At 46.5% G+C, this 25,497-nt stretch overlaps 1 protein-coding gene across 5 annotated transcripts in view; it reads left to right on the top strand.

The window, feature by feature from the left end:
* Window positions 1–25,497, top strand: part of LOC146064602 (period circadian protein homolog 2-like) — a 74,974-nt gene that overhangs the window by 6,293 nt on the left and 43,184 nt on the right. For 2 of the 5 annotated variants that reach the window (XM_083178297.1, XM_083178298.1), the window contains exons 1-2: window positions 1,033–1,289; window positions 10,684–11,315. In XM_083178297.1, the coding sequence (XP_083034423.1) occupies window positions 10,774–11,315 (542 nt within the window). In that variant the 5' untranslated portion in view covers window positions 1,033–1,289; window positions 10,684–10,773. Of the gene's footprint in view, window positions 1–1,032; window positions 1,290–10,683; window positions 11,316–25,497 lie in introns of those variants that run through there. The other 3 variants (XM_083178295.1, XM_083178299.1, XM_083178296.1) reach the window with 3 other exon arrangements.

Genomic DNA, 25,497 nt, shown 5'->3' with positions numbered 1-25,497 from the left:
ACTATCCACTAGGGCGTGGAGTGAGAATTGAATAGTGTGGCGAGCGCAGCGAGGCGAGGGGACGCGGATACCTTCACAGGTAAACGCGTCCCTTCGCGGGCTTCACAGGTATCCGCGTCCCCTCGCGGGGCTCGCTGCGCTCGCCACGCTTCGGGTTCGGTGGCTTGCTGCGCTCGCCACACTATTCTATTCTCACTCCACGCCCTAGTGGATAGTAGGGGTATGAAAAGGTCGGAGGACGCGTACCGCCGCCCCTCGCGGGCTCGCTGCGCTCGCCACGCTTCGGGTTCACGTTGATCACGTGGTGGCGTAAACTACTTTTGGGGGGACATTTCAATGTTCAGGGGTGTTTTTGGCCCATTTACCATTGTTCCTATGATAATTTGGGTAAATTGAGCCATTTCACATTGTTTCCTATGGGAAATCGTGGTCATCGCGGGTAAATTGAGGCATTTAACATTGTTCTCTATGGGGAAATCGCGGGCATCGCGTCTGGCCCATCGCACCCGATTTTTTTGCGCATGCGATGGCCCCGATGACCGCGATTATGATCGTTGTGGCCGTGCTAGGAAACAAGTACCCTTTTTTAATATGTTATTCCCACATAGAGTATCCTTTATCACTGATTTTCAATTTTTAGTCATGTATTATGAGACATGTGTTCTCTTCACTGCTGTGGTGCCTTTTTACGCTCCTAGCCAGTATTAAGAACATCCATGGCCTCTGGCATATAGTTGTTCTTTACGGACACAAATCGTATCTTATATAAATTTGGCACTTAAATATCAATATTGTATTTTGTAGGGTTTGCTAACATTCCAGAACACACAGTGGGTTCTGTAACTGTTTCTGCTGCAAACAACTGGTTAATGGGAGCATCAAACTGCTGAGTATTTGGCTTGACTGGTCCCTGCAGGGAGAGAATTTTGTGCGATTAGAAGGGATCTGGCATTTGTGTGGTTCAGTCACATGGGTGCGTAGCCTAGATAGAAGAAGGGTTTATATAACGTGTTTATGTGGGAGGGGGTGAGGCTATCTCTATGCTCTCTCTGTTAGAGATGTTGGCCGGCAGGGTTCGGATGTAGGTTGCCTGCAACAGCTTATACAACATCTTTTATGTTCAGGGTCATTTTGAGACACGAGGTTGGAGAGCTGATGTTCTGTGCTTAGTGCTTTCTGGAATTTGATGGAGCAGCAGATGCTGACTTTACTGCAGACACTGAGGGTATTTGTCCAGTTGAAGGCTTGCTTCGCTCAGTGTGCAGTTCGCAATGTTGTTGCACATTAATGTAAGTGTTCTCTTTTGTGCTCTTCTATGTCAGAAATTCTATGGACACTGATGATTTATTAGGAATGCAGTATAGTTATATGGTTTTATATGTTGTATTTTAGGTGCCTTTTGATAGAAGTTGATTTTGCATCTAGTAATGGTGTACAAAGGGACTTTTGCGATGGGAATGTTTGCAGAATGTAGTTTTGGCATTCTCTGGATATATTCTTTCCGTACCATCCTGTGCTTATTAGGTAAAGAGGGTGGTTCTGCCTGTGACTTTCTTTCTTTGTGTTGGGGGGCATTGTTTAAGAAACATTCAAGTTTTGTACAGTGATCTTTAGTTTCCAAAATTTCGAACTTGCTTGACCCAACTGAGCAGGAAGTTTTCATAATGATCACGGATTAGTCTTTGTCTTTATAGTAGACACTAGGGGTAATGCAAAATCTTTCACCTACACCACATAAAACAATTACTTCACCACCACATATGTTATCACTACATTGTACATCATGACATACTCTACTACAGGACAAGGTATGCTATTGTGGGGTAATGTCAGGCACAATGTGCAAGGGGGCAGCCTAGTCTACAAGATGTCCTAGAGCAAGTGGACCACTTGTGTTTCTATTGGTTACAGCCTTTTGTTTTAATCTATGCACTGTAGCATTAATATTTCCTTAATGTAACCACCAAAGTGGGAATTGCTGCGCAGCAATTCCCACTTTGGTGGTTACATTTTGGTATTTTTGTGTGAAGTCCTTAATCGGACCGAACACAAATTATATGCTCAGACACTTGAGCATATAGAATAGCTGCAGCTCAATATATTTATGCAAAACCCGAATAGTAAAATTCTTGTATCTATGGCCCTTATTCTGATTGATGCGGACTTTACCGCGTACTTACGGATCGCGTCTTTATGACGTCTGCGCATGCGTGGAGAACGCTACGCGCATGTGCCACGCATTGACTCCGTACCAGTTCGGCCAAATCCCGTCCAAAACTGTTCGCCGCTATCAGTCGGGAAATAGGGGCGTATTATGGGCGTCATGCGGAATGACACATGGGCGTAGTTTCAAAGTGGGCAAAACGGGGCGGAAACATGGGCGGACACGGGGGAGTACACTTATGTTGGGGGGCGTACATTCGGAAACCACTCCGAATGCACGCGATGAAAAAAGGGCAGAAATGTGCGGTGTCCACAAGTGTACTATTGCTTTGCGGACACCACTCGTTCATGCGGTAGGCGAACGTACGCCTAATGACTACAACCATTAACACCTGAACCCAATAGAATCTACTCCTTTACTCATTACTCACTAATAGGACGCTTGTCAGTGCTTTAATTGAAACCATTGCTGCTTCAAGGAACCCGTACTAAACACCCACATATGCTGTACTTGTCAGACACTTTCAAACTGCTAACAATGGACATGACAGAATATTAATACTAGCAATACACATGTGTATTTGACATGTACTCATGAAACCACACATTTTGGGTAAAGTAAACACATTTATTTATATTCATGTCACAGTCAATGGCAGTGTGATGCAATGACCATAAAATAATACATACAAACAATAAACAACATGGCAGGAATGCCGCAAAATAAATAATAATACAAAACAAATATAATTGCACACAGATGGACTCCAGCACCTCCTATGTGCCACTGCACATGCAGCCAGTGGGAAATGATGAGGCTGCTGGCCCTTCTACAGCAGGGCAAGCTGCACCTGACCATTCAACAGCAGGGCACCCTACACCTGGCCCTTCTGCAGCAGGCCAACCTGCAGCTGGCTCATATGCACCATCAGCAGAATCATTTGGAACACAACCGGGGACTTCACAAGATACTACCATGGCCATCACTTCAAGTACAGCTGACAGTAATGCCAGGCAAAAGAGGGCAACAGGGGAACCACAAAGGACATATGAAGCAAGGCCTCAGCTGGTTCCCCTCAGCACGTGATTGGACACAAGAAGCTGACACACACAGCACAATGGAAGATTTGGGAACACATAACGGCAGAGATTAATGCAGCCACAAGTTCATTTCCGACCACGTTTGGCCTTGGTAGGCTCCTTGGCCTGTGCAGCAGCTCTTCGGGGACGGCCAGATGCTGGGGCAGGTGGAGCAGATGATGTGGAGGGGTTGGCTGGTCTACCCCTCCTGCCAGCAGGGAGTGTTGCCGCTGGTAATGCACCAGAAACGGATGCCATTAGGACCCTGTTGCTGGTAACCAGCTCCACCATAAGCTCATTATGGTGGAGGAGGAGATCATTTTGGCGGGTGGCTTGCTCGGCCAGCACCTGAGCACTTGCAGCCATGGCCTGCATGCTCGCAGCCATGGACTGCTGGGTGCTGACCAAGCTCGCCAGGATCTCCTCGGTCCTACGCACCCGTTCTGATGCCAAGTCTCCCTGCTGGTTGATGTCCCCAAGCACCTCGGCCAAGGCGGCCAAATCGGCTTGGCCCGATGCCTGCTGCTGCACAGGCCTACCTCTGGGGCCAGGTGGCACGGACTCCTCCACCTCCTGAACAGAGTCGTCACCAAGCGGTGGGGTGTCTGTGGGCAAAGATAAACACAATTAGGAGACATTCTACGATAATTACTTGCACAAGTTTATGGCATGACCAATATTTACCTTCCAGAAAAGACGCAAACACTTCAGCTGGGGCCTCGCTATCCATAGTGCTCACCCCCCGGATCTCCTCAACTGATATGCAGCTCTCGGCCATCACCTCCAGGGGGGTGAGCTCTAGCCCTGATGGCATGGGGCCGGCCCCAGATGTCTGGCTGTGGTCCCACCGCTTGGTCAGCTTCCTCTTCAGGTTGGTTTTGAAGTCCTGCCACCTGCAATGTAAGTTGACATATTAATACATGTCACTCCCAATGTTAGCTGTTGCAGCCATTGCTCTGTGCTACATATTACAACATGTGATTATTGTCCCATATATAATATTACATGCAACTATGATATCAACCGTTACAATACACATTCACAATCACCGTACTCTAACTCACAATGAAATTACATGGCAATAATGTATGTGTATCGTAACAACCTCACGGGCCATTTGCTAAATGCATCTAAGCATCAATTCAATCATTACTTGGCTATTACTGGCCACATGTATCACAAAACAACTTGCCTCTTCTTCACATGGTCCGTCTCACGAACTTGTGGCGCTACTTCATTAATCTCTGCCGTTATCTGTTCCCAAATCTTCCATCTGCGTGTGTGTGTCAGCCTCTCGGATGGACACTCTATCCAATCACGTGCTCGGGGAACCAGGATGGCCAGCTCCTGTGCTTCATATGCCTTATTTTTTTTGGGTGGTTCCGCTGTTGCCCTGGCTCGCCCCTTGCCACGTCCCTGGCCACGCCCCCTGGCACCAGTCGCTGCACTTGAAGTGCTGGCCATGGTACTACCTTGTGAAGTCCCCTGTTGTGTTCCAAACAATTCTGCTGATGGTGGATATGAGCCAGCTGCAGGTTGGCCTGCTGCAGAAGGGCCAGGTGTAGGTTGGCCTGCTGTAGAATGGTCAGGTGCAGGTTCCCCTGCTGGAGAAGGGCCAGCAGCCTCATCATTACCCACTGCCCGCATGTGCAGTGGCACATAGGTGGTGCTGGAGTCCATCTGGTCAAATAGTTGCTGCAGCACTGGGTCCACCTCTGGTTGGGATCCAGCCATGTTAGCAACAACATTGTCACCTTCTAATACCCCTTTATATACTGTTTGTGTAATCTGTTTGGCGGACATCAGCGGCAGCTGCGTTCCGTGCGTGAGCGTACGTCGCTGGTTTTTCGCGCCGCATACGGTGGCGGAAATTCCATTGTGTAAAACCTGGCGAAAGTTCGACATGAAATACTGGTCACCAATGCTAACATTGCATAGAATCTTCTGATACACCTGTGACTATTGCTCAATACACATGCTATTTGCTAGCATGACATGACATTTCATTCATGACTACTGTGGTATTGTGGCGTTTTAGTGCAAGCTAAAAGTAGCCCATTCCCTTAGAGAATCCAGGCCACAAGTCATGCAATACTCATCTCTACTGTTATAGACCACACATGTGAGAGCCCTATAAATAATGTCTTCCTGCTAGAATCATTTGTCTTCAGATCTGGACTTGTCAGGGTCTAAGGTAAGCTCTTCCATGCTCCTTGTAGATATGATATCCATTAACAATGTAAGTGTATGAATGTATGCACTATTGCCTCACTGACTACAGATTGTTGGGCCAGCAAAGTGGTGTATTATTATTGCAACATGTCACATGTTCACTATTTCACTCACAGGGCTTAAACCTGTGTGGGTTCATCTATTGCAGGACAACATGTCCCAGCAATAGATGAAATGTGTCATAGTACATGATGTCGGCAAAAAATGCTGACACCTTTATCTGTGTGTTTTGGACGGTGTGTATTGAGTTCATATTATTGTGTCATCATTAGAGAGTCAAATGGATCTGCGGGATTTCATGGGGCGGCCATCTATTGTACGTATTGAAGGCTACAAATCTATTTGTAGTGGGATATGGCCATTATGTGCATAGGTGCATCAGTATTTATGTTCATTTCTTTATAGGTTGCAGAAGCTATTATGCGCTACATGGAGAGGAGGCTAAGGGCACTTGCGGCTCTCCCCACTCGTCGGCCAAGGAGGCCAGGACGTGCTAGAATCTATCGCACACGGGTGACTCTGTTTGCTATGCCCGATGATGAGGTACTTACTAGGTACCGGTTACCGCCACATGTCATTCTGGATCTGCTCACCTTAATTCAGAGCGATCTGGAACCTCTACACGGGATCACGACAGCAATTCCGCCTCACACACAGCTGCTGGCGGTGTTGCATTTCTGCGCCTCAGGATCATTCCAACAAGTAGTGGCAGTACTTGCTGGAATATCTCAGCCGGCCTTCTGCCGAATCCTGAGGCGTGTGACGTCGGCCATGTTCAGGCGCAAGGGGCACTTCATGGCCATGACATTTGCCACCGAGACCCTGCGCAGAAGCCAGCAGGCCTTCCATCAAATTGCTGGCTTCCCTAATGTGATAGGGGCTGTGGATGGCACCCATGTACCATTTGTGCCTCCATCTCGAAGTGAGAAGATATATAGGAACCGCAAATTGTTCCACTCACTGAACGTGATGGTGGTATGTGGCCCATCCATGGAGATTCTCGCCTTCAACTCGAAGTTTCCCGGAAGTGCCCATGACTCTCATGTCATCCGACAAACCGGGATATGGCATAGACTCCAAGAGCTGGAAGGCCGTGATGCGTGGGTTCTGGGTGACTCCGGTTACCCATGTACGCCCTGGCTACTTACGCCGTACAGCTACCCAGCACCGGGCCCACAGGAGGCATTCAATCGGGCGCATGTTGCCACCAGGCAAGTGGTGGAGCGCTCAATTGGCCTTTTAAAAGGTCGATTTAGAGTGCTCCACCGCACTGGTGGTGACTTACAATATGCGCCTGAAATGGTGCCGAGGATCGTGGGCCTGTGTATATTTTTCCACAACATTGCTGTGCGGCGTGAGATACCCTTTGATGAGTGGGAGGTACCATCTGAGCCGCAAGATCCGCCCATGCGCCCATCCCGCGCCCCTGAATGCCGGAGGGGATACCAGCTGCGGGACTCTGTGGCGCAAAGATACTTCAGGTACATGTTATTGAGTTGACACAACACACCAATTATTGTACAAATCACCCCTTCAAATAAGTACAGTGTGTTAGTTGTCAGTGTTACAACACGAAAATTAGCCAGCCTGCCCTCCTAATGGCAAAGAAATAGGAGATATTTATCATATGTGCTTAGTTTGGGGGGAAGTTCAATATAGGTGCTAATTATTATACCTTGGACAAGGGATCTTATGTGTTTGTTATATCTTCATTATTGTAGTTGATACTATCCCTGATGACTGGTGAGTACATTGATTTATTCTATCATGTGTTGGTGATTATTTCCTGTGTTGATGTATGATTTGTTTGCATATATAGATATATATCTATATATGATGTTGGAATTTATTCACATGTTTCAACATTTCAAGGAGCATGCAGGCAGGCAGGCAGGCAGGCAGGCAGGGCTGGTGTATAATGCTGGTTTCAGGATACCTGCAAGTGTGTGTATGTGTCTTTTACACATAAATGTACGCATACACATATATGCATAGAGTAAGTAATGCTAACTACAGCTATGCCTTGCTAAGCTATAGCACGCGTTGCTTGGCGGAGCGCGGACTTATTGGATTTGCTAAGGGCATACACACTGTGTTTTATATATATCAGATTTGTTCATTGGCATACATCAACACTACGGTTTTGAAGGCATGCGAATTTTTCACCATTTGTGTTGGCGCAGAGACGCTGTTAATGTAAAAATGAACAATAAAGTTATTATCACAAATAACTGTGATCAACCAATGCCACCACCTGATTGGTTGATAGATGCCATTGTCAACATGGCGGAGACACGAAGGGCAGAACCCTTCACGCATGAGGAGCTCAAGGTTCTTGTCTCCGTCATGGAGACAAGGCTGGGCCGTGCGGGGCCCTTCATAACAAACCGCCATAAGCGGAGGGCGTACAGAGCGGCAGGGCGCCGAATTTACGCCCGCACTCGGGTGCAGAGGTCCCTCGGGCAGCTGGAGAGGCGGTGGTCGGACCTCCGCAGGCGCCAGCCCCAGCTGCTCACACAAATAAGGGGCGAAATTGCTGAATGTGAGTATTTTAGCTATGAAATTTCGCACTTACAACATAGCATATATAAGCAATAAAATGTGTCTCATGATAAGTGGGTGTCCATGGGTTTAAAAGTCCATAGACTCTTATGTGTGCTTCTTCCTGGTTAACATGCAGTCATGTGCCTTTTATATGTCATGCCATAGCATTGAGGATTCTGATGCATACAATGTGCCCAATCTAATATGTGTTACACATTGATAAATGCCTGGGTTGTAATGTGTGAACAAATGACTAACAATCACATAATAATTTAAATGTCACAATTTGGAGTCCATTAACAGTAAGGAGCTACTTTCCTGCATCGTTTGCCATCATTATCACCCTTCCATGTATGTCTTGTTATGGATGAATAAATGTGCCCCAATGAGCCGACATTGACCATGATGTTTTTTTCTACCACACAGCACGAGCCCGAGCCCGACAGGCCCGTGAACAGGCGGAGGCAGGCCTGGCCCAGGACGAGGCCCAAGACCCCCAGGAGGAGGTGGCGGCAAGGGTGGAAGAGGAGGAAGTGGAGGAGGAGCAAATGGTGGAGGAGGAGGTGGTGCGTGAGGAGGTGGAGGAGGAGGAGGTGGAAGAGGAGTTTGTGGCGGAGGAGGAGGTGTTGGTGGCGGAGGAGGAGGTGGAGGAGGAGGTGCTGGTGGTGGTGGAGGAGGAGGTGGAGGAGGAGTTGGAGGAGGAGGTGGAGGAGTTGGAGGAGGAGGTGGAGGAGTTGGAGGAGGAGGTGGAGGAGGAGTTGGAGGAGGAGGTTGTTGTGGTCGAGGAGATGGCGGAGGAGGGGGCTGAGGAGGCCACGGTTGCCCCGGACACATCAAGTTCCGAGGGGGAGGAGGCGTGCCAGGCACCGGACTCGCCGCAGATCGGTATGTTTACATAATGCATCATTCATGAAGTAGTTGTACTGGTATATGTTATGTAGCACTGTTGATTTAAAATTTTGGGCACATACTAATCATATAGACCCCAAAGTGGGTAGCTACAGATACAGGTACGGGTTAGATGGGGAGTCCAAGGCATCACTTTCATCCAGGACACCTCTCAATTACACAGGTTTGTGGGATGGGTTGGAGGTCCATTTGGACTGCCACATAACCGTTGAAGTTAAACAGGATCCAGGAGTAAAGGGATGAGTGGATCATTTGTGGATTAAAATCACCTGCTGCAAGCGTAGATTATGACCCATCAAATAGTGGCATCGATATTGTTGGTGAATGTTATTTATAAACTGTAGGATGTATGCTCGAAATGGAGTATGGGCCGGCCTACCTTGGAATGGCGTCACAAGTTGGCAGTGTCCCCGGAGCCTCCTCTACCTAAACCCCCCCTGTAGTTCTGATTTATTTTTGTCACTCACAGAATTGTAGGTTGGTTTAGACAGAATTATGATTTAGAGGATGTGTATTGTGCATTCCTGACATTTGCATAACTCCCATGCCACCAACCATCACTGAACTTAGATTGAGCAGATTGTGACAAGTTGTTATTGACGTAGGCCATGACCTGCTTGACATTGGTTAGTCATGGGTGGGTTGTGACTGAGAAGAAACAATATGACTGTTATGTCTTCTGCAGAGTTAAGGGTCGAGGGCAAAATAGACAGTATGTAGTAAATAAGTTTGCATGTATGTATATATGTATGTGTCATATATATTTATCTATGTGTGTCTCTATCTCTCTACATAGATAGATATATATCTCTATATATATATATATACACATGTCACCTAGCATTTGTGCAATTTATGTCGTAGTATGTGAAATGTATGCATGAATAACATGACTAATTTTTGCCCCTTTGACATGCCCACAGATGACACCACACCGGCAGATGAGGGGGTGCGTGGGGCCCTCCTGCGAGCAGAGCACCATCTCCGGCTCCTTCAAGCCGACTTGCAGGACCTAAAAGACCTGCTCATTTAATGTTTCCTTTTTTTTTTTTTTCATTATGTTAAATAGATATTTTAATAAATTCTTTATGCAAGTTCACAGTTGTTGGTTTTATTAGCACTTTAAATAGTATATGTGTAGAATGTTTATAATGTTTGACACAGGGTGTAATAGAAACCATTGCACTTACATTGCTGTAAGGGTTAATGTGTGCTATGCATGTGTTAGGCATGCTTGTAAGGATATATTGGAATCTAATTGATTCCAATTCCAAATAAGCTGTTTTTTATGAGGGTAGGTAATTGAATAAGTGGGTCATGTGATGTATTGCAGAAGATACTTCATAGTGGGTTGTTTGGCGGAAATCCTCCGCTTACGTGCGGTAGCACCGCTTGGCTCCCGTTCGGATGCGGTATTCCCGAGCATACTCTGTAATACTCTGTAATACCGTGACGAATCGGAGTGTTTCTCCCGCACACGCATGATTTGTATGTCGTCCGTAAACACGCCCTGTTCTTAAAGAGTGAGTCCGTCCGAATGCGGAGGACACGTGGGCGTTTCTACGGACGATGGCCGCATGCGGAAAAACACCGTGGCGTGCGGACCGCACCGTAAGAATGCGGGAATATCCGCACCGATCAGAATAAGGGCCTATATCTTATAATATATTAGCGCCCGATTTGGTCACTCATTTTTAGTGACTAAGTATCTGTTGGTTATTAATATTTCCTTAACACGTTTTCTCTTTTATCCAGGTGATTGTACAAGCCTGATGATGATTACTATTTAATGCATTGCCCAACCAGCAAAGACCAACAAGAACAAGGTCTCCAGTTAATGCCACAATGTCTCACGGACCACTAAGAGAATCCAGTGTACAGCTCCAGTCTTCAGAATTCCCAGCAAGCTCACACCATGTCCCTACAGAAATGCTCCATACCAGCCCTACTTTTCACCACAGTGATCCTTTTAAACAGGGATACAGTAGGAGCCATGTACCACACTCACAAAATGTAATGGCTGGCATACATGGTTCTAGTAGCATTGCGCAACCACTCTCAGTAGAGACATTGAACTTATTGCCAATCAAGCTGGGAGATCATTCAACAGTAGGACTTCTTGCTGCCTGTGGGACTTCAGCCACAGATAACAGTTGTGATTCATTTCACATTTTGGAAACCTTGATACAGAAAGACTATGCCACACTGGAGAACCTTCACACAAATAGGACTCCAAGGCCCCACCTGACAGAAGCCACGCAGAGTCCTCCTCAGACAGAAGCAGATCTCAGAATGCATCTACAAGATGACATCGAAATGTGCAATGACTCCAGCAGCAATGAGCTTAATGAGTCTGACGAAAGTGGAAAAGAACCTGCGTCAAAAAGGTAGGAGACACTCTGACGGTGCAGAGGGCATATAACGGTACAGAGGGGATATATATAGTTTGGTTTTAGAGTGCAGGGGAGCATATAGCAGTAGAGAGGCCAGGATATGGCAACTGTTGGTGCAATAACTAGTAGGCTGCGGTGAGATTTTGGGGATAGACTCAAGATTTAAAGCAAGCGTTGTTATTTTTAAAGGTAAAATCAGGTTTAAATGCCATTGCCAAAATTGTGCCATTGCCCGGGAAGTCACAGGTTACTAGATTTATGCTTATGTCTTCATAAAAACTCCCATAAACTGTAACAAACACTGTCAAGTCAACTCTATAGTGCAGAAATATGGGTTAATTCCATATTTGATATATAGCATCTCTTATATCTTTAGCCAGAAATGTCAGTCTGTGACTGTGTATATAACGCTGGGCGGAGTCATGGGCAGAGTTACACACACAGTCACAGACTCCAGTCCTCACAAACACTATAGCTCAGCTGCTGCAGGGAACCGAAAAAAGTTCCCCATCATGTGCACACATCCCCACAGCCCACACACATTATGCAGTGATGGGGAGGCACTGGAACAGCCACATACCTCCCAACTTCTTCAGTGTATGAAGCGGGACCCTCGCAGCAAAACGGGGCCTATGCAAATGAAGGCTGGACATATGCAAACTATGTCCCGGTGGGTCACGCCCCCTTTTCGTCCTCTGTGTCGCTGAATAGACGCTGTGCGCATGTGCACAGCGTCTATTCCTCATGCTGGGGGGACTCCCAACTTAATATAATATATATGAAAAAGTTCATGCGCAAACCATATAGTTTTCAATCAAGTTCATCCATTAGCAAATCACCAAGGGTTAATCTTTTTTCATGTAGTATGCAGCATCTTTTTTCCGTGATAGGATCCAAAGAAAATTCAACAGACACTAACAGAGAAAAGACACAGGGAAGGCGCACCAAATGAGTAAGATCAATAATTTTTATATAAAAAAACGTAACCTATGCTCGCATACATGTAAGATTGGGATAATCAGCTTGCCAGCATGAGATATCAAATACAACCATCACAGGTGGAAGCGATCACCATCTAAGACCCAGGTTGATTTCAGCTGGTGGTCTGTGAATGTCTGTTGATATCAAATGAGCCATTTAGCATGAATTGACCAAATTGAGCTATCAATCAAGTTGAGCATATATTTGTTCAAAGTCAGAGGCTAAGACACACCCCTGACACACTCATATCTGGATGAAGCACATTGGGCTTGGTTACACGTGGTAACGCAAGGACCAGCTGAATCGACCTGGGTCTTAGACGGTGATCGCTTCCACTATTTCGGGCATTGTATGCCGCTTCATGCTGAAGATATTTGGAGAACACAGGGGTAGATTTATTAAGCTTGGAGAAGAGATAAACTGGAGATAAAGCGGAGAAAAGGTAAAAGGAGATAAAGCACCAGCCAATCAGCTGTGTTTGAAAAAGACAGTTGGGAGCTGATTGGCTGGTGCTTTATCTCCTTTTACCTTTTCTCCGCTTTATCTCCAGTTTCTCTCTTCTCCAAGCTTAATAAATCTTCCCCACAGATTCCAACTGTGATGGTTATATTTGAGATCTCATGCTGGCAAGCTGATTATCCCAATATTAAATGTATGTGAGCATATGTAGATTGATCTTTACTCATTGTGTGCACTTTCCGTGAGTGTGTCTAACACTTAATAAATCTGCCCCAAGTGAGCAGTTGCACCTATATTAAATAATGGTTATTAACCTGGGGGTTATTTAGATTACAAATGTATTTAAACTATATTTGTGCATAGAAGACACTTAGCGGGTGTAACTTGTGTACACTAACTGCTGATAGCCAAGAACGTTATAGGATTATATGCACCATAGAAAAAAAGGGGGGGTGGGGATAATGACAGTGATAGTGGCTTTGGCACAGTAGCAGTGTCACGCTCCTCTTGGATAACACTGCAGGCTGCTTTTGGGGCTACCTTGTTTGGCATCCCGAGCTGAGAGACAGACCATAAGAACCGAGGGTGACTTACATAGTAAATACATAGTCTCTGTTAGAAGGGACATTACCCAGTGCTTCTCTTTTGTAGATGGCCCCCACAGCCCCCACCCCTGGTGCTTTGGCATGATCTCTTCTTAGTATAAAGAATCACCTGCTGGGTGCAAGCAACGTATTCAGGAGACCTACATTGTGTTTGCTACTAAGGCTGTTGTATCCTCGCTCAGGCAAAGCGCTGGTCCCCACTTACTGTTTAAGAGGGTTTCCTCTTTGGTTTCTTTAGTTATTCTGTGGGGGGGTTGCGGGGAGATTTCCATCTGCTACTCTTGTAGATGCACCACACAGAGACCCTGGTTTGCTGTTCTGGTGCGAGCAATTAGCAACCTCACAGTAATTGGATGGTACCTGCAAGAAGCCTTTTATAGGATTTTGGGGCTTTTTCTTCTTTTGTGACATTCTACAAGCATTGACTGTGGCGCTTCATCATAAAAAGAGCTCATGAATCATTGTGTGTGAGTGGGCAGATCTCGGATTAATTAGTGCAGGGTTGCCGGCTGCAGCTTACATGATAGTAATGCCTACAAGCTTTCAGCTGAATTGCTGAAGTCAGCAGCTGGAAAGTTGCTTAAGGCAAGAAGCGCACCCAATCCTATGCTGAATCTATAGACATGGGCCAAGGGTATATCTGCATTCACATCAGGGTTGTTTCTAGATAACTCGGCTCCCAGTGCGAACAGTTGAAAATGTGCCCCCCTTATACATCATGTCATACTGAAGAAATTGCGTGCCCAAAAATGGGTGTGGCCTAATTATAAGGGGTGTTATTTAGAAGGAAAACAATTACATTACACCCAACTTTTGCAACCTGCATAACCTGACATTGATAACCTCAGGAATGGTGGTTGTCCTACCTCGCTTAAGTTGGCCGACTGAAGGCCACACAGTGACATACTGTATAAACAGATTCCGTATTAAATCCCGGCGGTCGGGATCCCGGCGTTCAAAATCCCGACCGCCAAAATCCCGACAAGGGGGGGACATGGATCGCCCCCCTTGTGGGCTCGCTGCGCTCGCCACGCAGTGGGCCCAGTGCCTTGCTACGCTCGGCACACTAATTTATTCTCCCTCCGGGGGTGTCTTGGACACCCCCCGAGGGAGAAAGTGTCGGGATGTCGGTGGTCGGGATTCCGGCGTCGGGATTTTGAACACCGGGATCCCGACCGCCGGGATTTACACTGCATCCCGTATAAACATGAAGGCCCACACAGTGACCCAGTAGGCCACACAGATCCCCCCCCCCCCCCAGCCCAAACAGTGACAGGCTACTTAAATCAATATACACTGTTTATCCATAATGCCCATTACACATTATGCTGCACATTGTAATGCCCATTGCACATTATGCTCCACACCTTAATGCCCATTACACATTATACCTACCGCACACCATTATGCCATTACCATAATGCTAATAATACCTTATGCCACACACTGGAATGCCCATTACACATTATGCCACATAAGTGCCACTTACGGATCTACATGCTAGTTGCTAGTAGTTACAGGCTCGATGCCAGGGTTTTCATGCACGTTGCCAGGGGGGGATTTCATGTTAGTTGCCACTGGGGATTTTATGCTTGTCCATGGGGAATAACATGCTCATTGTCATGGGGGGTTTCATGCTTGTTGCCCATGGGGGGATAACATGCTCGTTGCCATGGGCGGTTTCATGGTTATTGCCTTGGGGTGGTTAAAGGAAAGTTGCCCATGGAGGTTTACATGCTTGTTGTCTGGGGGGGGGGGGGGGGGGGGGGGGCTTACAGATGCACTACGATCTTGCTGCTTAAATAAGAAAAAAAACACAGCTGAGGATCATGGGAGCCCTTGGAGGGGAGCTCCTTGCAGCAGGAGGTAGCCGGTTGAGGGGAGTGCTCCCCTGTCGGTCAGTTCAGTTGAGTGCAAGCTCCTGGTGGAGCCGCATGTGATGTGTCTCTGCATGATGTTTTCGGTATTTTTGCTTGCACTTAATAGGAGAAAAATTGCATGGGGCTACAGCGCAACCTTGCAATTAATTGACTTAGTCTGTACAATGCATGACCCCCACCTCCACCCCCCATGTACCAGATCTGCACACAATCTGTGATTTGTAGTACAGTACTGTATGGTAATACATACATTATTCTTTTTTGGACCAATTTTATGGGCCGGTTTTGTAATTAACACACATGCCAGAGCATTTGTTAGTGCTTTAATTAGGACTCTCGAGACCTTTAGGTAAAACTTTCTTAAGCTTTCCCTATTGCTCCTTAATCACTACTTCATCCAATGTATTTAGCTCCTTTGAAGAAAATGTTGCTTTGAATGTTAATAAGTAAAAGTATAAAGCTAATTAAACTTTGCCAAAAGTCATGGGGTAGATGCCTAGTATTGTGTTGGATCCCCTCTAGTCTGGCAAAGTGCAGCGACTAAACGTGCCATTGATTCCACAAGTGGATGGAAGACCTCTAGAGAGATGTTGACCCATTCCGTCTGTATGGCTTATTACAGCTCCCTGATATTTATAAGTGCAGGATCTTGGTTGCAAATGAACCTCTCACCACATCAAATAAATGCTCTATTGGATTCACGTTGGGTGATTTTGCTGGTCATACCATTTGTCAGAACGCTCCAGAATATTCCTTTATCAGTTCTGTACAATTTGGGGCCAATGACATGGTGCATTGTTCTGCTAGAGTCTTCCATTGTTGTGAGGTTTCATGATGGTCATTTGTGGCCCTTCATGGACTTCAAGCAATGCAGCATAGCGGTTACCATGCAATGACTTGTAAATGCGAACACACCCCATATCATTGTATAACCATACCAGCCTACCTGTTATCATGTTGACAACTGGGTTCCATGGCCTCATGGGGTCTGTACCACCCCAAAATCCTACATTCAGCCTGAAAAAACTTAAATCGTGACTATTCCGACCACGCTATTTTTTGCCAATCCTCCAGGGTCCAATTATACCCCGTTGACACTGCAAAGACAATTACCGGGTCAAGCATTTCTACCCGGTAAATTTATCTGTCTTATAACACAGGTCTTTTACTAGTGTGAAAGGGTCAACCCGGGTCTACTTTCCTGGGCCTTCGACCCTGCTTTATTCCTAAGTCAAAGACCTAGGAATGTTGACCCTTTCACACTAGAAAGGCAGTTTGTTGAAAGGCAGTTACCAGGTACAAATGGTTGACATGGGTATTTTGCTTTGCAGTGTGAACGGGGTTTCAGACTAAACCTCCCCAAAATGACCTGGCATTCATACAGTTGTGCTCATAATTTTACATTCCTTACCAAAATTTGTGATTTTCTGGCCATTTGTCAGAGAATATGAATGATAACTCGCAAACTTTTCTTTCACTCATGGTTAGTGGTTGGGTGAAGTCATTTATTGTCAAACAACTGTGTTTACTCTTTTTAAATCATAATGACAACAGAATGTACCCAAATGACCCTGATTAAAAGTTTACATACCCTAGAGATTTTGGCCTGATAACATGCACACAAGTTGACACAAACGGGTTTGATGGGTACTAAAGGTAACCATCCTCACCTCTGATCTGTTTGCTTGTAATCAGTGTGTGTATAAAAGTCAGTGAGTTTCTGGTCTCCTGTAAGACCCTTGCATCTTTCATCCAGTGCTGTACTGACGTATCTGGATGCTTAGTCATGGGGAAAGCAAAGAATTGTCAAAGGATCTGTGGGAAAAAGTAATCGAACTGTATAAAACAGGAAAGGGATGTAACAAGATATCCAAGCAATTGAGAATGCCAATCAGCAGTGTTCAAACTCTAATTAAGAAATGGAAAATGAGGGATTCTGTGGAAACCAAATCATGTTCAGGTAGACCAACAAAAATTTCAGCCCCAACTGCCAGGAAAATTGTTCGGAATGCAAAGAAAAATCCACAAATAACTTCAGCTGAGATATAGGACTCTCTGAAAAAAAGTGGTGAGGTTGTTTCAAGATGCACAATAAGGAGGCATTTGAAGAAAAATGGGCTGCATGGTCGAGTCACCAGAAGAAAGCCATTACAACGCAAATGCCACAAAGCATCCTGCTTACAATACTCCAAACAGCACATAGACAAGCCTCAAAACTTCTGGAACAAAGTAATTTGGAGTGATGACACTAAAATTGAACTTTTTGGCAGGGCTGTGGAGTCAGAGTCGAGGAGTCGGAGTAAATTTCGAGTACCTGGGGTCGGAGTCGGCAAACAATGCACCGACTCCAACTCCGACTCCGAAAATTATAATTAAGGACTTCTCTACTGTAAGAATAAAGACCAATGCATGCAGTGCCTCACATAACCGCAAAACGAACACGTTAAGTGACCATGAAAAAGCATGCTTTTCATGTGCTTCACTATATGGCACGCAACGCACAATTCGGAGCACCAATACTTATAAATGTATTCTCCCTTGTAGTTTACAACTTATTTCCAACGTTCAATAAGGTTTTCAATACCTCGAAAAATTCATTCAACCAAGCTTTCCCACCATACGCACAACAGCTTTTTACGTGGATGAAGATCTTGTTTCATACGCGGGGTCGTTTGTTTACCTTGGCTAAGCCATTCCTTACACTGGTTCATATTGATGTACAGGCACCATTTTTCGTCACCAGTAACGATTCGGTAAAGAAATCGTTCCTTGTGTCCGTGAATTGAACGGTGACAAGCAAGCAAACCAGCGGACAAACATTGTGTTTGTCCTTTGCTTAAACTGTTCAATACAGTAGACTGTTGGCTTCCCAGCCTCTAGTTTCTGTAGTAATAATATGTATGTTGCCTTTCTTTCCTTCAAGGAATGTATCAAATACATTTGCATATTAATACAGAGGAGTCGGAGTCGAGGAGTCGGGGTCAGCCGTATGAGGAGTCGGGGTCGGAGTCGGACTATTTATCTACCGACTCCACAGCCCTGCTTTTTTGCACAACCATAAACATTACATTGGAGATGAGTCAAAAAGGCCTATGATGAAAGATACACCATTCCTACTGTGAAACACGGAAATGGATCGCTGATGTTTTGGGGATGTGTGAGCTACAAAGGCACTGGAAACTTGGTCAAAATTGATGGCAAGATGAATGCAGCATGTTATCAGAAAATACTGGAGGAGAATTTGCACTCATCAGCCCAGAAGCTGTGCATGGGACGTACTTGGACGTTTCAACATGACAATGATCCAAAACACAAGGCCAAGTCGACCTGTCATTGGCTACAGCAGAATAAAGTCAAGGTTCTGGAGTGGCCATCTCAGTTTCCTGACCTCAATATCATTGAGCCATTCTGGGGAGATCTCAAACGTGCAGTTCATGTAGGACAGCCCAAGAATTTACTGGAACTGGAGGCTTTCTGCCAAGAAGAATGGGCAGCTTTACCATCTGAGAAAATAAAGAGCCTCATCCACAACTACCACAACAGACTTCAAGCGGTCACTGATGTTAAAGGGGGCAATACACGGTATTAAGAACTGGGGTATGTAAACTTTTGATCAGGGTCATTTGGGTAGTTAAATCATTATGATTTAAAAAGAGTAAACACAGTTGTGTGACAATAAATGGCTTCCGCCAACCACTAACCATGAGTGAAAGAAAAGTTTGTGAGTTATCATTCATATTCTCTGACAAATTCTGCTAGGAAATGTAAACTTCTACTATACATCTGGTACATTTGCATCAAATGTGGGTGTTATGTGAGCCAGTGTCGCTTGTCTGTTACCATGGACAATTCTGGCCAGACACCACCTGAGTTTCAGGTTGGCTGGCTAGGCCCCACCCACACATTATTTCCTGCCCCAGCCATACCCATAAAATCCATACTTTACATTATGTTCCATTCTTAATACAATAACTTGAACATATTAAAGTAATACCTTTACTTCTCCCATGACTTTGGCCCCCTACTGCCCAACACATTCTACTAGCCACACATACTGTATTGCAACAAACCCCCCATTTCCTACACATTTCTGCATTTTTACCATACAGTATATCAGTCTCTGGAGCCCACCCCAGGCTTCTATAGTGTGTTAGACCATGCAGTAGAACACAACCTCACTGCCAACAAGCATTAGTAATAGCAGGATTGGCTGTAGCAGCATGTGAAACACTGGTCCCCCCCCATTCCCTATTTCTTTGTGATACTGTAACTCATGTAGTTTATAGTTCAAGTTGGCGTTAGGCCTGACCTGTAAAACAGATATACATATTTAACCAATAATTGTGTGAAATGCAATTGCTGACAAAACTCATCTGGTTAAGTGCTCTAATACAGGCTGAGATTATAATCTATAGAGTGTGAGGTCCAGATGCCTCGGTAATTTATACTGTTTATCCTATTAATGTTGTAGGCTAATAATGTGCTGTGTGTGGTATAGGCAAATGTGCTTATGTTGTATACCTGATCTGACCCCTTTTCTCCGGCCACGAGTCTTGGATCTAAGACCCCCTCTTTGCAGCACTCCGGTCAGGTGGTTAAATATAGTTGCTAATCCAGATTTAAAAAGTGTGACATTGAATCACAAGTGACCCTGCAGGTGAAATAAAGGGGTTTGTGGGAAAATATTTTATGCATGGGTTTGTCTTCCTACTTACATTACATAGACTATGATTTGTTTATGAATGCATAGTTACAATCAGCATTCTATTGATAACACACTCTATAAAGGCCTGTATACACCATCAGATTTTGAGCTGAAAAGCCACCCAGTGTGTATTGTCCAAGGGCTGATGCACGCTCCCACATCCTCACCAGATGAGTAACAGGGTGGAAGGCTTTCCATAACATCTTGCTATGGAAAGCGTTCCACTCCGGGGCAAATTCGCTCAGTGTCTATGTACCTTAAGGCTGCTTTCCTTAGGTTCCAGCAAACTCTGTGCTCTTAATGGTTTGCAGATTCCGATTCAAAGGAAGCCGCATCAATTAGAAGTGCACAGACAAGTGTAGTTTGTCCGGTGTATCTTCTACAGTATTGATGTTGCGGCGCTCTAGAGTATAGAGTATCAGAATTTTTTCACGGCAGTCAATTTGGTTTAATGATCTGTGCTGAGTTATGGATATAATGAAACCCTGGACTGTTTGGATACGTTGAGGGCTGCATTTGGGAACCTCTGCCCAAATGCCACTAGCACTGCACTCCTCCAGTGGCACCTTCATGCCCATTCTGACATTCTGACACTGTGAGAGTACCTGGAGAGAAGAGGCAGGTGTTCACTGATGAGGATTGAATTGTGTGAACCATTATGGCCCAGTTCTATGCTCCATTGTGATGTGAACTGCTAAGTTATGAAGCGTGAGATGGGGCACAATTAGCTAATCAAGCCCTCATTCCTCATATGACCATACATCAGAACCTTCTATGGATTCAGCCGACTTTAAAAAGCATTGAGGGAATTGGCAAAGTCCAGTATGTTAAAAAAACATTGCGACCGATGCGATGGACCCGATTTTACATAGGGAACAATGTTAAATGGCCCAATGGACCCGATTTTTGATTGTATACCCACCCTCATGGGTAATTTGTATGTGAAATGGCCCCCCATTGTTAACGCCAACCCACGATGTACGCCAACCCGAAGTGTGGCGAGCGGCGGCGGTACACGTCCTCTGACCTTTTCATACCCCCACTATCCACGTCGGTGTGGAGTTGATTTTATACAGTGTGGCGAGCACAGCGAGCCACCGAGCCTGAAGCGTGGTGAGCGGACGCATAATACCTGTGAAGTAATGCGCGTCCCCTCGCCATGCTTCGGGCTCGGCGGCTCGCTGCGCTCGCCACACTATATAAAATAAAGTCCACGCTGGCGTGGATAGTGGGGGTATGTAAAGGTCGGACGCGTACCGCCGCCCCTCGCGGGCTTGCTGCGCTCGCCACGCTTCGGGTTGGCGTTCATCGTGGGGTGGCGTTAACAATGGAGGGGCATTTATAGTGTATGTGAGGGGACATTTGTGTAGAAGGAAGGGGGATGAGATAGAAGCTAGGTAATACTCCGTTCTCACTGCTAGGCAAATTCCCGGGTCTAGCATGTTGACCCGGTAATTTGCCTTTTAACACAGTTTTTTTTTAAAGTGTGAACGGGTCAACCTGTGTCAAAATTCCCGGGTCTCCAACCCTGCTTTTTACCCGTGTTTACAGTGGCGTAACTATAGCCCCGCAGCCCCCGCTGTGGCGGGGAGGCGCTGAGTAACTGTGGGCGCCGGTCTGCGGGGCTATGGTTACTATGCGTCTGTGTGGCTGAGACTCTCCATCTCTTCCTGGCAGTGCAGATCTCCTCCTGGCTCCGTCTCCTCCTGCGACCTGCAGTGCTAATGAACACAGCCCCTCACAAAATGGCTGCCCCCATACAGTAGACAGTTTTGTTAGGGATGCTAGAGGAGGCAGTGGCCTCCTCTAGCATCCTTAAAAACTTTCTGCTATTTTTCATTAGCACTGCAGGATGAGACGGAGCCAGGAGGAGATCTGCACTGAGCGACCCTGAATGTGGCAGCATGCGGAGGAGTAAGGGGTGTGTTTAACTTTACTTGGGTGGGAGGGGGAGGGGGTGGTGCTGCCGATATCGGTGGAGGGGCGCAAATATCCTAGTTACGCCACTGTGTATTTGAGATCCGGGCAGGGGCGGATTGGGTATTAAAACCAGCCCGGGAAATATCTTGAAGCAGCCCTAATGGGGGTGTGGCCTATCAATATGGGGTGTGACCTATTCCAATGAGGCCACACCCACTTTTGCAGCTGAGTTTTAAAAAAAAGCTAAAGTTCACATTATGCAACGGAATGAGAAGACACAGGGTGAGAGGGGGTAGGTGCAGGGTGAGAGGGGTTGGTAATGAAGGGTAAGAAGGGGGTGACAAGGGGTGAGAGTAGAGTGGCAGGGTGGAAGAGGATGCAGGGAGGGAGGGGGGATGGAGGGTGGTGTACAATGCTGGGAGGGGAGATGCAGGGTGGCTGAGAACGAAGGGAGGGAGGACTTTCACAGGGTGGCACAGGATGCAGAGTGTGAGGGGGCATGGTGGCACAGGATGCAGGGTAGGAGGGGGAATGCAGAGTGGCAGAGGATGCAGGGAGGGGAGTTAATAAGTGGTGGAGGATGCAGGGATGGGAGACTGTGATGCCCATTATACATATGCCACACATCGTGATGCCCATTATACATATGCCACACACAGTGATGCCCATTATACATTTGCCATAAACCGTGATGCCATTATACATATGCCGCACACTGTGATGCCCACTATACATATGCCCCACACCGTGATGCCCATTATACATATGCCGCACACTGTGATGCTCATTAAACATATGCCTCACACCGTGATGCCCATTATACATATGCCGCACACCGTGATGCCCATTATACATATGCCGCACACCGTGATGCCCATTATACATATGCCACACACCGTGATGCCCATTATACATATGCCACACAGACAGATGCCCATTATACATATGCCACACACTGTATGCCCATTATACATATGCCACACACCGTGATGCCCATTATACATATGCCACACACAGAGATGCCCATTATACATATGCTGCACACTGTATGCCCATTATACATATGCCACACACCGTATGCCCATTATACATATACCGCACACCCTGATGCCATTATATATATGCCGCACACCGTGATGCCCATTATACGTATGCCTCAGACCTTGATGCCCATTATACATATGGCACCAGAGCCGGCCTTATCCAATCTGATGCCCTAGGCAAGATCTTTGTTGGCGCCCCCCTCTCCCCCCCATGCCAATTTACCTGCACGCATGCAAATGGATGTAAAGATAGGAATAGAGGGTCTGAGACATAAGCAGTCCCTGAACAACACTTAAGCAGAGATCGCTGACACACATTGCTGGCACACATGCTATATACCAGAAATGTGTGCTTAGCGATCTGTGCTAAACAGTGTTCTTTGATGAGAGCACTGGCGATCAAACTAGGATAGACAGTGAGCGGGCAATAGCAAGTCACGGGACCGCACATCCCGTCGCTTGGAGGCATACAGTACACACGGATTGGTCTGTGTTTACTTTCTAAGCGTTCTAGTCCGATAGCTTAGGAAATAGGTAAAAATTGCTACATGTGTATGCCCCATTAGCAGTATAGGAGATTGCTAGACTGGGTGCTACTATGGGTAGGAGCAGGTTTATGGGTGAAGGGATACTGTTTAGGGGGTGATGGCTTCTGGATAAAAGCTCAGTGTGTGGGGATGATGGTACCTGAATGCATGGCCAGGGTATAAGTATGACGGTCCCTGGATGCAGCAATGGGGTGTAGGGGTGATGGTACCTCGATTCAGGGACAAAAATAAAAATGATTAGCACTTACAGATGGTGCCACTCTCATCTTTGCGTCTCTCAACAAATGGCGCGAATGAGGCTTGCGTGCATGTGAGAAGCTCGAGTGCCCCATTCACAGCAATGCACGCACGAGCATGTGAGATGCTTTCGCTTCCCTGTCCCAGTAATCGGCATGCTACAGCGTGGCTCCATCTGTATGTCTCATTTGTACATTGAGGTGACTGTATAAACATACAAAAGAGGTCAACATGGGAGCAACGACTGGGCAAATAGAGCAGGTGTGGAAAGATGAGGGCAATACAGATCAAATGGGCAAAGGGGGAGCAGAAAGGGAGCTAAGGGCTACTGGGACACCCTTTCTGACAGAAACCCTTTACTGACAGACACCACTTATTGACACATACATATTTACTGACATACTAAAACAGAAATCTTTTACTGACACAAACACACTAAGGGGGGTATTCAACTGGTGTTGATTTTTCGCCTAGGCCAAATAATAGGTAATTTTTATCATTTATAGGATGAACTTGCAGGTCAATTTGGCTATATAGCCAATGACCTGTCTGTTCAGCAGGTCCCGGAAACATCAATGAATAATACTGTTTTCCGATATCATTCAGTGTGTACACTTAAATTGGCCACCTGCAGCCGCGGTCTATATTGTTAACGATATCGACCACGGCCACGATTGCCTAATATGTATGGGCCTTAAGTGCATACACTTTTATTAATCATTGGCCAAAGATGTTATGCCTTACATCACAACTGGGCAGGTATATACGTGTGCCTGCGAAGTTGTGATGTCATTCATGGACGGCCTCTGCAGAAAGCAATGGTCAAAGCACCTGCAGGCACCCCTCCAAGTAAGCAATCCTATATGGTCACAGTATCTGCCCACACCCATACCTTGCACCACAGTACCCCTAAGGTCACAGCAACTGCACCCCCCCCACTAAAAATGTCACAGCACCCACACCCCACCCCCAATCTGGAAGACACAGCACCCACCATACCCCCACTCTCCAAAGGTCACATCACCTGCACTCTCCCACACCCAGAAGATCACAGCACCTGCACTCCCTCCACCCCTAAGATTACAACACTTACACTCAACCCAAAAGTCACAGCAGCGGCACTTCCTACCTCCCCTTCTGATGCTTACAGCACAGCCACAGTTTGGACTCTGTCTGGAACAGAGCTTCAGCGGGTCAAGTGGATGGGAGCTTCATTGGGTCTGGGGGCGGAGCATCGGCGGGTCCGGAGGCGGGGTTTCGGAGGGTCCAGGGGCGGAGTTTCAGTGGGTCTGGGGGCGGAGTTTGGGCCAGTTCCAACTTCCTTCCAGGCAGCAGAGCAGACAGAGTACGTCTCAGACAGATTGTTTTATGGGATTTCGGCCAAACTGTTGGAAGATGAGCTGCTGCTGGTGGCTGTACTGCAGCAGGTGCTGTGGGACTGTTTTCAGTCGGCGGCCTGGAGCTGCAGCTCTTCAGACTGCCGACGCCGCTGCATGTCAGGCAGGCATAATGGCAGTCGGCAGCAGCACAGAGCACACAGCAGCAGGATGCAGAGCAAGATGTGCGCCTCCCTGCTCTGCATCCTCTCCTGAGCGGGTAGCGCCAGCCCAGTGCTGCCCATAGGCATAGGCTGATGCCCTAGGCAATTGCCTAGTATGCCTATGCCTAGGGCCGGCTCTGTGTGGTACAACTTGAGGCCGGCCGCGGCCATCTTTAAACAGGGCAAAATACACGGAGATGCCGCGGCCGGCCCTGTTAAGCAGGGAGGCGGCCCTTTACAGTAAAAATATGCCGGCCC

This window comes from Crinia signifera, chromosome 3 (assembly GCF_055691185.1).
Source record: "Crinia signifera chromosome 3, ASM5569118v1, whole genome shotgun sequence".
NCBI lineage: Eukaryota > Metazoa > Chordata > Amphibia > Anura > Myobatrachidae > Crinia > Crinia signifera.
The sequence above is the reverse complement of the archived record's forward strand: the minus strand, read 5'-3'. Positions and strand labels throughout refer to the sequence as shown.